Source organism: Scophthalmus maximus, chromosome 4 (assembly GCF_022379125.1).
Source record: "Scophthalmus maximus strain ysfricsl-2021 chromosome 4, ASM2237912v1, whole genome shotgun sequence".
NCBI classification, from domain to species: Eukaryota; Metazoa; Chordata; class Actinopteri; order Pleuronectiformes; family Scophthalmidae; genus Scophthalmus; species Scophthalmus maximus.
Genome location: NC_061518.1, coordinates 13,685,980 through 13,697,449, shown reverse-complemented (window position 1 = coordinate 13,697,449; position 11,470 = coordinate 13,685,980). Strand labels below are relative to the sequence as shown.

Genomic DNA, 11,470 nt, shown 5'->3' with positions numbered 1-11,470 from the left:
TCGACAGAACATTTTATCTCCAAATATTTTAATAATGGAATTTATTGCTTTGGTCATATATGAAGTGAAAATTGCCAAATATTTGTCGATTAGAGTCCGTCAGATGTGAGTGTTTTTTTTGTTTCATATCTGTATAAATTGAATGTCAACTTAGGTCTAGCTTAACCGTGATTGATTTTTTTTCTTTTCTTACAAATAATTGAGTAAATGACAAAAAAGTTTATAAAGTTTGTGTGAATGTTTGATAATGACAGATTATATCACTGTGCCAAAATATATCAGCATCATTCAATCATGTCAAAGTTATGTTCCAGTTCTTACATAAGAATCTTCCAGTTGAAAAGGATCCAGTGGTTGTTTTTTTCCCAACACAAACAAAAGACTTACCCATACTTGCTTTAGTGTTGCATGTTCTCACAAAAAAACTGGATCAAGTGGCGTTTTTCAGAAAAGCATTTCACATTTATCTATATATTTATATATAGATTTACATGTCCAAAATAAGATGGAGAAAAAATGTCAAGAAACCCACAAGATCAATGTGAATATTTATTCATAGTACACAAAAGAAAAGTCATAAAATGCTCTGCAGGTTGAACTGCCGGCAGAATCAGAGGGGCTTTTGTGGTTGACGTGTTTGACAAATTTGAGAGTTTCTTTGTCTCTGTAGACGAGAGCGAGGGAGTTGTCCTCTGGATACACTGTCAGAAGCTGTGAAGATGATGGAAACAGGGCAATGATGAATATGATAACTGAAGTGCCGCACACACATGTACAGACACTCCATATACTGTGATCAGCACTCACCTCCTCGTCCTCTTCGTTAGCAACATAAGATGTGAATCCTCCAAACTCTGTCTGCCAGTCTATGAAACACAGAGTTTAGTAACAGTTACAATTATGATGTTAGACAGTTTGTGCTGTGTGTGTGTGTGTGTGTGTGTGTGTGTGTGTGTGTGTGTATACACACTCACCTGCACAGCCAAAAGGTAAAACCAGATCCAGAGCGTACTCTGCCCGTGCTGCCTCTCCATCATGCAACAGCGTGTAGCCGCCATGAGACCATCGCCGCAGTTCACCACAACAAACCGGTGTGCTCAGCTCTAGAAAAAAACACACACACACACACACACACACACACACACACACACACACACACACACACACACACACACACACACACACACACACACACACACACACACACACACACACACACACACACACACACACACACACACACACGTCTAAACACAGGTCTAAACACAGGTCTAAACACAAGCACAACCGTACACACCTGTAGTTGGAGAAATCATCTCACACTGACACAAACCTTTGTCTCTGTTCGCATTTGCTGAAGGTGATTCTGTTGAAGACCCTGGGGCGTCCTCATCCCCTGTGTTTTGTTGCTCCTCCTTCTCTTTCTCTTCATTTTTATTCTCATCATCATCATCATCATCATCAGCAGGACACAAGTAGTGCAATCGAAGGCCGGTGAAGTTGGAGAGGAGCAGGAAGAAAGACTCTGAACGAAGTAGCTCCCAGCATGCACTGACGCACTGAGGCATGTCGTGGGGCATGTCCAGAGAAGCAACTTCATAGCATCTGAGTGCACATAGATAAAGTACATGTGATAAGTTTTTTCAAATCATCCCTCGAACACAGAACACATGAAAACAACAGACCGTGTTAACAAGTCAAATGATCTGTGAAACACGAGCCACCTCTGATTGGGTGGACCTCTCCTTGTCCACTGAATCTGAGAGAGTCGCAGTGCTTCACCCACCTCCCTGAACTTCTCCTCCTGAAGATGAAAACACATAATCAGTTTACAAGAATTCCTTGACACATGCAAGGTAGAGAAAAAATGAGTAAGACATTACCTTGAGAAAGTCTTTGAGCTGAATTTCAGAGCTGTCCTCAAACTCCTCTTGAATCTGCTCCTGATAGGAAATGTCCAAGTAAATCGGATTGACCCACTCCAGCAGCAGTGTCTCCTGTCACCAACACATGAAAAGGAACGTAGACTGTACATTAAAGGAGTAGTTTGACATTTTGGCAAATACCGTTTGCTTTCATTGCAAGAGTGGACGGGAAGAGCAATGCTATATTCACATCTGTTAAATATTAAGTTGAAGCCAGGAGATGATTCGCTCAACCATCCGACAAATACTCCCTGTAACACCAAATTTGCACACTTTAATTTTCCTTTGGATTAAACGATCACGATATAACATGTTTATCAATGAGCCTTCCAGGTTTTCGTAGGAGGATTTGACTGAGCTGTTTCCCTGTTTCCAGTCTTTATGCTAAGCTGACGGACTGCTGGCTTCAGTTTAAGAATGAATGTACAGATGTGAGAATGGTGTTGATCTTCTCATTCAACTCTATTGATACGGGAACGTTAACATAACACTAAACATTTGACCAAACTCACGTCTCTTGGTAGGTGTGGACTCCTCGGGACGGGCGGCTCTACGTGGCGAGGAGGACGCTCCAGAGACGGTCCATGAAACCAGCCGCTCAGAGACAGACGACACTTATCCTGTGACAAAACCTCTGACACCTGGAAAACAGCAGCACATGCTCTAGATTTCGAGTAACAGTCTCTTCTGGTGTAACAGAAATCCAAAGGGTTTGTACTGGTTTAGCCGAGTTTATCTTAATCTTCAAGACCACATAGACACATTTAAATACCACATAGAAAGTTTTTTTTATGTCATGTCAGCTGGGATAAGAACGATATTAATGAAAAAGGAATGATGGGGCTGAGAATTATTTACCAAGTGCAAAGTATAATAAATATCTATGCATTTGCATTTTTGCCATTACTTCCTGGCAGTAAATAAAAATCATTCAAAATAATATAATTCATTGATCCTTAAACATTACCTGGACATGGATAAGCAGCAGAAAGTGGATGGATGGATGGATGGACCAATTTTAAAATTTACGATCAAAAATAGCATTGACATACTGACACAGGTTTTCCTTAAACCACATGAGAAAACTTTGAGGAAACTTAAAAACTAATGCTTCTTAAGACTTTGCAAGACCTGCAGAGACCCTGGATATAGACGCCAGAGCAGAAACTCTTACTTGGTGAAAAGACACTGGAGAAACTTCAAAGAGGACGAGCGTGTTCCAAGAGGGTACAAGCGACTTCGATATACTCTGTGGCTGGAAATTTCCTGATGACAAAGTACAAAAATGTACAAGACGTGAAGATGTTGTCTGAAAGTACAGAAACATACACACACACAGGAAGTGGGATACTCACCATCTGTTGCGTAAAGATCCAGTGTTCCCCCATCGCTGCTTTGCCAAGGCGGCACAAGATACAGGATGAAAGCAACGCGCCTTCCCTCCAATTCATCATCGTGACACAAAAGAACATCTAGAAAGACGACAGACTGTGATATGTTTAAAAATGGAAAAAATAATAATGCAGGAGTTTATTAATTTAAAGACAAATCAAAAGACCTGAAAAATATATCAGTCCTTCCTCCTGAGAATAAATCCAAGCTCACCTGTGTATTCATATTTGGCACAAGAAATATCCACGGTGGGCTCGAGTTTAACCCCCAATACGTCACCAAGCCAAGAACGGAAAGGCCCAAACAGTGCCGCCCTGAAAACAGAGATACAGTAAAATATACTCTGTGTTGTTTCACTTAAATTCAGTATTGTTTTATATAATGACAATAAAACTGAACAATTTCTAAGCATCACTACACAGACAGATTGTTCTCCTGCCTGAAAGCCTACCATGACATTTTGTTGTGACATTAATAATAGATGATGACAAGCGGAGCCTGTTATTGTGCATTTAATTACGGTGCTTATGTACCAGGACTGTATTTCCTCAGTAGGTGTAGCACCGTAAAATAACAAATAATTATTTAGAAGAAATTACACATTGCAGTCTCTGCACTGCAAACACAGATTGACATATACATAATTTCTTCTAAATAAATGTACATTATTTTGGTATCTGCTGGATAAGTCTCCAAGGTGTTGTCTTGGAATCAGACTTAACTTCCTTGATAACTTTCTTGGCTCAAACACTGAACTTCTTGGCAGGTCTGGTAGCTCTCACAGCTCCATTATTATTATATAATAACAGCTTTATCTCTATTAAATTGTTTTAATTCTCAAACATCTGCACTGGTGTAATGACCTACTGTGCACTAGTCTTGTGTTTAGCTCAGCACTGTAAGACAGAGGAAAACACGGTCCTTCCTCTCCATGGAGGATTTCAATCTGTTGTGCTCGCAGGTGCACAGTCCCAGCGTTAATGCTTATCTTGGGAATCATCCACCCTAAATGAGGGAAAAATACTAATTAGGTGGCAAATGTAAACTCTGGCTCCACCTGGTGGAAGTGATAGCGGAACCTCAAACTGTCTAACTATACCCTTTGGGCAAAATCAGCATCTCATTTTTTTCATTCTCGTGCTGCCCACATATAACAGCTTTTTTCTATTTTTCATACAAGTTAAACCAAACATTAAATACAAATGATAATGATCAATCTATAATCTGCATGGAAATAGTAAAAACAGCAAAAGGCATTAGAGGCTAAAAGCATATTTAAAGACCTTGTGTGTAGGACATAATCTCAGCATTAAATTCAGAGCACTGAGATTGATTTTTTTTTTTTTTATTGTTCTGACAATTTTAGCCGTCCTCTAAGGACGAGTGGTTCAAATAGGCGTGTCTCCTTTTGTCAGTAGGGATATACACTTGGTAGTCAATTTATTATGCACACCTGTGCAATCTAATGCAATCCAATACAACTGTCCCCACATACGATCGGTCATAGAGGTGTTAATTAAATTGTATGCTTTAGTATTGAGGTCACAACTAGTGATAGAAATAACAATTAAGTAGAAACATCTCAAAGCATAATGCAATTCAATACAACACCACCACAAGTAGAATTTGTGGCAGAGCTGTTGTACTGAATGACATAATATTGTGCAAGCCTGGCTAATAAAGAGTAGAGTTGGTAAAAAATTGAATAAAGAATCACGGGACCACATTCTGCCATGTGGCAAACAAAAGAAAAAATGAAAATAACATTAGCAGTGTGAACAAAACCAGAGTCCTAGAACTAACTCACTGAAATGAAATGCAGCCATTGTTAATGTTATAAAAAATGTCTACTGTGACAAAGGCCTATAACATAATTTGGCTCTAAAGAAAGCTCATTCTGTCAGGTGGAAAATATTAAATACTGTGGACAACCAGTAGAATAAACATGCTTTAAATTATGCAGTTTTTTGTGTCTGGTGGGAATTATTCATCAGATCAGGTGGTCGAGACTAACTGGCCTTTAGTTGTTTGGTTGGTGGTTCAATCATGGCCCTTGAGGCACTTGACAACAACCTGCTGCCAATGAGTGTGTAAAAGTGATTGAAAAGTCGACCAAGTGAGTAAGATATAAACAGGCATGAAAACAAGACATCTTAACAGGTTAGTGATATATAATGTTCCTCCTGACAGACTTTTATTCCATTTCCACATGAACTGCTGTCATCATCACACACTTAGTTCTACTAATATATAATATCCAAAAGTGAGAATAAAAGCTATGTTTCACCTCAGTCCTGCGATGTGTGGCTCTGTTCTCTTCCTCAAGTCATCTGACTGTATGGGAACAACAACCAAGGGGAGGTAATGTCAGATTAACAACACACACCCACTCACTGGCATCAATCTGTCAGAATATCAATTTGATGGTCACCTGTTTAAATTTGTAGAGATCGTTTGACTTCTCGTGGAAGTTGAGCCCCAGCAGTTCCCTCTGCAGGTTTTCTACGAACGTGTCGCTGCCGAGGAAGTTCTTGATGACGCAGTGAGGGAAAGGGTGGCAGTCCAACTCCAGATCCCCTGCACATAAATAACAAAAGATAACTATATATCCCGACCAAACTTACTTTTGATTCACCAGCTAAACAATTTTGGTCAGTACTCTATAATGGTCCTTTGGTATTAGTTTACTAAAGAAATGTGACATAATGAGGGAGACATTTTAAAACTGAAGAATGAACCTGTCGGTGTTCTCTCCAGGAAAACTGATTTAATGGTGACACTGCTTCTACATCAACACAAACATATAAGAAAAAGCTAATAGCAGCCAACATGTACGTCTAATGCATCTGTGATGAACTCTTATCAGCGGTTACCGACTGGGCCAAACCCAACACGGAAGTTCCAGGGCGGCCACAAAATCTCAACTCAGCTAGACTCAATAAAAGTAACATTAAGAGAAAACTTGTGACCGGTTTAGTATTTTTCCAGCCGTGATAAGTGGCTGGTTTAAGATTTATCAAATGGTCGATAGTCAAAACAAAGCAGGACAGGTGTTTTGTTTACTTGTTTACTTGTTTGCCTCACCCAGGCTGCAGCGGCTCGCCCGGCTCCACGCCTCCTTCACCGCACTCTTCGCCAGCTCGTCCTCCACGACCGAGCTCAGTTCCGCCGTTTCTTCTCTCCTCTTCTGCTTTTTCTTCTTCTCGCGTTTGCCGCATTCGTCCTGGTGTCGTTTGGACGCCATTGTGGAAACTACCTGGTGTGAAACCAGGTAAACACGTAGATTATAAAGCTCTTTGACAACATTCACTCAGGAAACGCGTGACGGAAACCAAGCGGCCCTGGCGTCGCAGGTAAGTGACGTACGGTTCACGCGGCTAATTTTTGCCCGAAGTATCGACTGTCAGGCAGCGCTGCTAAAATCATGTGGGAAAACCGGCAAACATTGTCGCTGAAATTTCAGTTAAAGACAAAAACTGTGATCTACTGGTTAATTACTTGATTTGGTTGGGTTAACGTGTTAATAATGAAGGGTGTATAAACAGGTGTAAGCGTGAAATAAATCTATTTGCAACATCTCCCTTGTGTGAAAACAGAAGAGCAGTAAAACTACTTAATTTACTGGACTTATCTATGTTGCTTCAATAGGACCTTTATTTTGGTTGAATTTACGTTCGAGCAGGTTTTCTTTTTGTCCTCTCTTTTTTGCCTGTAACTGCACCTGTTATGCTCCAGGCCCCTTTCACAGGTCCCTGCTCGAAAATAACCTGCCGAAAATGAAGATATCTGCAACTACAATGTCTATTTGAATATTCTTGGTATCTATGTAAAAGTAAAACTTGTGAGATTCTTAAAAGCCAGCATGTAGTGGACCTTTGTTCAGTTGACGGTTGTTTGTTTTCATCTGATTTGACCTATTTAAAAAAAAAAAGAAAAAAAAAAAGAGTAGTTTAATACAGTAAAATAATGTAACCTGTTTTGTGTTGGAATAACTCCAGGACTCAAACACTGAGTGGGATAAGCGGTTTAGAAAAGGGATGGATGGATATTATATCATAGATTCAGGAAGTGAGCAAACAGTCAATTTCATTAACCCACATATGAAACGTGACCCTTGTGCTTCAGGGGCCACAGAAAGGCCTCTGCGCTCAGGTAACGTTATTTTTCCAAATGCCTTTTCATTCCTTCAACAGTAATTTCCGCAATCATTGTTTTCCTCACATCAGCAGGCAGTGCAATCTGACAAAGTGCAATGCATGTTGTGTTGCAGTAAGAGACAAGTATCCACCCACACAATATTAAAAATATAGTGCCAGTAATTTTGCATTTTCCCCAGTGTGAATGTATTCAAAATTATCACAATAAATACCTGATTGCAACATAGCAGGTATCTAATGTTAACTTCGATGTGACCAAGTGATGACGCCAGTACTGTATCTGCCTTTCTTCTGCTGTTTAATTGAACATTAGCATTTTTTGTTGTAGGTGTTGAATAAATAAGTATAATAGTTCCTTCATCTCAAACTTCGATTAAATGACAAGGTAAACTGAATAAACTGAGCATAATTACAATCATCACTTCCCAAATATGTATTTATATAATTACTTTGAAGCTTAGTATCAGTCACTCTTTGAAGTTTATAAAAAACACGACAGGACTGCTTTATTAAAAAGAAAGAAAAAAACAGCATAGTTACAGGTTAAAACAACAGGAAAACTCAATGTTGTAAGTCTGTTTAATCACACGCTGACCTCCCGAGACAAAATAAAACCAAAGTGTGAAAACTGGAATACGCACTCAGATACCACAAAAACTAGCAGTTTCTTTCTGATAAAAAAACCCCCAAACACATGATATTTTAATTTTCTTCTAACAGTATAAACATCCCCATGGACTGTCAATATACCAGACATGACAAGTTTTTCTTCTGTCAAAGTTGAGCCAGAGATGAGTCTCTGTCACCGCATTGTTTGTCATCTTTAAGCTTCACTCAAACGGGGCTGCACTCACAGAGACAGCCAGATGGGACTCCTGTTCATGACAGTTAGTTGTAGATGAAGTTGAATCTGTAAAAACAATTATGGTCATTGTTTTGGAAAACAGTTTATGTTAAAGCCAACCAGTATAACCATTCCTTTTCAATTTCCTGCAGGAGTCTTGTGATATTACTTAACTATTAAATCACTTTAAAAGTCTTTGGGTTTGTCAGCAGGGTGGATATATGTAGTCTCTGTGCCACACTGCTGCCTAAAGCTGAAGCTTAGACACAGTGAACAGAAAATGATGAATGTTTCAATTCATTTTACACAATGATCAAATTATGTAAAACACACAATGTTTACCTGCTCAGTAGCTGTGGTAGACTGGAAATGATTGGTCCATATCCAGGAGCATTGTCATATAGTTCAAACAATGGTGCGGCCACTAGTTTATAGTTCTTGGGGACAGCAAAGAGCGCTGTTGAAACATGAATCAAATATTTGAAACAAGAAGCAACAATACCTCTCCACTGTCATTATTCCATCTGTTAAAACTTAAAATAAGTTTTATTGTGATATATTGACCTTTTTCCTGAAGCTGGACTAGGAACAGTTTCTTATGTTCCTTAGGCTTGGTGATGTGAGCTGGAATGTAGGGGTACTGCAAACAGAAACAACCGCAGGTCACTTCACATTGCACAGTTCTGCATCGGTATGTTCATGAATAACTGACCACTACAATTTCATATTTCCCTCTGGCTTTATGGAGCAAAAAATGGCATCTGCAATTTGTTGTAGTCTGTAACTGCTTGTTTATGATTTTGTTTCAGTCACATGCGCACCACCCAAGTTATTCCACTCTCTTTAAAAATGTTATATTTACATTAGTAATATTGTTGGGTTAGAAAGGAAAGTTAAAGTTATAGTGACCAGAACCGAGCCTTAATATCGTATACAAATGACTACACAAAGGTTTATAAACAGATTTCAAACAAAAATGCACCAAATTCTGACCAGACGCTGCCAAAACAAATGTCATGACGGATCTGTTATTGCTACAATGCTTTCAATTAAAATATGCAAAATATCAACGTCTTTTGAAAATGTTCCTTCCGCTAATTAAATCCCCAATATGTCTTGCTATCCTAGTCGTCTGTGTGCACTCACCTGGGGAGGCTCAAAGTTTGGGCGCCACCAGTTTCCAATACAGTCGTCAATCACCCAGTCCTGCTTCACCCCGTCCTGTCGCCCTAGGATCTAAAATTCAAATGAAAGTTAATATTAAAAAAAACTCTACAATCATCACAGCAGTGAGAAGCCTAAACTGTGTTGTGACGTAGCTACCTCGGTCATTAGGCGTTTCAGGCCCTCCACCTCATCTTCTCCAGGACTCAGCTCTCCACCAGGCCTTCAGGAGAGAAGCAAACTGTCAGATGACTGTTCCATAAAAAAAACATTTCCACTGGTTCATGTAGGAGCCTCTGACAATCCAATCACTCACAGTTTGAAGAAGGTGGTACCCAGCTGTAGAAGTAACACATGAGGCAGTCTGTGTTCATGGACAATGAGGACACCCTCCACTGTCCTTCGCATTCCCATTTTATCAAACTCCTCCCGCATCCGCTGGAACCGGGCTGCTACCGAACTGTCCTTCTCGTACAGGGGCTCCTTGGTGCCAAACGTGTAGTTGGTAAGAGGGTATCTGAAACAAAACAATACACATGTAAATCATTGTATGAAAGTAAAGGTGTAACATTGAGGACCTTTTTTTTTTTTTTAAAGAAGACACTTGACTTATACAAGGAAAAGTACAGGTGTTAGTGATGACATTGACGATGGCTCTGGTCGGTTCAAGTGTCTCAGCAACCCTGCGTTCCATTATACCTCGGAGGTCGGAACACGGGTCTATCGTTCCAGTATAATCCCGGAACTCAGAATTACGATCTCAGAGTCAGAAATTGCAATTGATCGCCCCCCTGGGTTAGAATTCCAACTCGGGAGATCAGAAAAAAAATCACCACCCCGACCTTTCCAGGGTATAATGGAACGCATGGTAAGTCATGACACTGTGACAGTGAGGTCGGCACCAGGACCCAGCCAATGATTCCTGAGATGTTATCAAACTCTTACGACTGATAAATGCAATTGAGGTTTGAAGTTTTACAGTTTAACCATAAACTTTATTATTAATAGAAAGAAAACACAAATACAACCATGTGAACTAAACCACCTTTGTACATGGAAGTTTCATTGTTTCTCAGGGCATCCGGGTACAGACCAGTCATCTAGAGCTGAGATCATTAGTTTATCAAATCAAAAGATTATTGACAGAATCTTAATAAATAGACAAATCATTGGCACCCGCTTTTCAAATAAGGATACTTCCTTCCAACACACACACACACACACACACACACACACACACACACACAATGTTCTACTGACGGTTGACGGTGCACGTTGAGCACCGGGCACATGAACCAACTGATACCAGCTGCTGGAGCATTATCTTAACTCACAGATTGATGGTCCTCTCCAGGGTGAGCGGTTTAGCGGGCCCGCTGATGTACTTGTTCCCGAACGGAACGGCACCGCGCGGCCAGCCGGCGGAAGAGCGACTGGGAGGCACCACCGACATCTCTACCGTGAGCAGGACGAGACTAAATCCTCCGGCAAAGTTGCTTCGGGTGGCGGTTGCTTTGTAACTAACGGGATCGCCGAAAGAGCCAAAGAAAATCAATTGATTACAGCGGGCAGTCCACAACAATTGCTCCACCGTCGTTTCCCTCGTTCCTCCTTTTCCGGGTGAGGTGGGGTTTTCCGGGTGATATTCCCGCCAGTGACCCCTACTGGTCGGGATGATGAACAGCCCTCAAAAGGCCTCTGCCCATAAAACCCTTTCTTTTTTAAACGACAACAATTTGTATTCAGCCCATAAATGGAGCAAGTCACTACTTACTGAATGTGGGTCAAGTATCTTAGTGCAACACCATGCATATGTTTGAGTCAAAAGAAAATTAATGTATTTTGGTCATTGACTAATAATAATTTTAGTCTTGGCAAACAGTTCCGTTAATGTGAGAGTTTGACCCTTTTCTGTTTCATATTACAGTAAACTGTATATCTTTGGGTCTTTTGCAACAAAACAAAGACGACATCACCTACAGCCATAT

At 40.3% G+C, this 11,470-nt stretch overlaps 2 protein-coding genes across 4 annotated transcripts; both read right to left on the bottom strand.

The window, feature by feature from the left end:
- Positions 1-535: 535 nt before the first annotated feature.
- On the bottom strand, positions 536-6,692 carry ogfod1 (2-oxoglutarate and iron-dependent oxygenase domain containing 1). 2 transcript variants are annotated; one of them, XM_035628801.2, is made up of 14 exons: positions 6,381-6,517; positions 5,749-5,894; positions 5,605-5,651; positions 4,185-4,322; positions 3,531-3,631; positions 3,281-3,413; positions 3,100-3,191; positions 2,438-2,566; positions 1,884-1,997; positions 1,725-1,804; positions 1,334-1,605; positions 975-1,103; positions 808-866; positions 536-711 (listed from the first exon to the last, which is right to left on the bottom strand). In XM_035628801.2, the coding sequence occupies exons 4-14, from the start codon at positions 4,315-4,317 to the stop codon at positions 550-552; spliced, it is 1,404 nt and encodes a 467-aa protein (XP_035484694.2). In that variant the 5' UTR covers positions 4,318-4,322; positions 5,605-5,651; positions 5,749-5,894; positions 6,381-6,517; the 3' UTR covers positions 536-549. The 2 variants fall into 2 exon arrangements, with proteins under 2 accessions (XP_035484694.2, XP_035484693.2); XM_035628800.2 differs by lacking the exon at positions 4,185-4,322 and having other exon boundaries at positions 3,281-3,397; positions 6,402-6,692.
- A 1,255-nt stretch (positions 6,693-7,947) lies between these two features.
- nudt21 (nudix hydrolase 21) lies at positions 7,948-11,118 on the bottom strand. 2 transcript variants are annotated; one of them, XM_035628802.2, is made up of 8 exons: positions 10,817-11,118; positions 9,799-9,999; positions 9,642-9,705; positions 9,465-9,554; positions 8,883-8,958; positions 8,661-8,775; positions 8,493-8,577; positions 7,948-8,384 (listed from the first exon to the last, which is right to left on the bottom strand). In XM_035628802.2, the coding sequence occupies exons 1-7, from the start codon at positions 10,933-10,935 to the stop codon at positions 8,505-8,507; spliced, it is 738 nt and encodes a 245-aa protein (XP_035484695.1). In that variant the 5' UTR covers positions 10,936-11,118; the 3' UTR covers positions 7,948-8,384; positions 8,493-8,504. The 2 variants fall into 2 exon arrangements, with proteins under 2 accessions (XP_035484695.1, XP_035484696.1); XM_035628803.2 differs by lacking the exon at positions 8,493-8,577 and having other exon boundaries at positions 10,817-11,116.
- Positions 11,119-11,470: the final 352 nt, after the last annotated feature.

Bases quoted from the DNA above. Each gene is read 5' to 3' on its own strand.
- nudt21 (XM_035628802.2), bottom strand. From the start codon at position 10,935: ATGTCGGTGGTGCCTCCCAGTCGCTCTTCCGCCGGCTGGCCGCGCGGT. The intron at 9,706-9,798 runs GTGAGTGATTGG...TCTCTCCTGAAG, and splicing joins GGTACCACCTTCTTCAAACT to GCCTGGTGGAGAGCTGAGTC. The intron at 8,959-9,464 runs GTGAGTGCACAC...TTCTGTTTGCAG, and splicing joins CAAACTTTGAGCCTCCCCAG to TACCCCTACATTCCAGCTCA.
- ogfod1 (XM_035628800.2), bottom strand. From the start codon at position 6,561: ATGGCGTCCAAACGACACCAGGACGAATGCGGCAAACGCGAGAAGAAG. The intron at 5,652-5,748 runs GTGACCATCAAA...GTTCCCATACAG, and splicing joins ATCTCTACAAATTTAAACAG to TCAGATGACTTGAGGAAGAG. The intron at 3,192-3,280 runs GTGAGTATCCCA...CTTTGTCATCAG, and splicing joins GGATCTTTACGCAACAGATG to GAAATTTCCAGCCACAGAGT.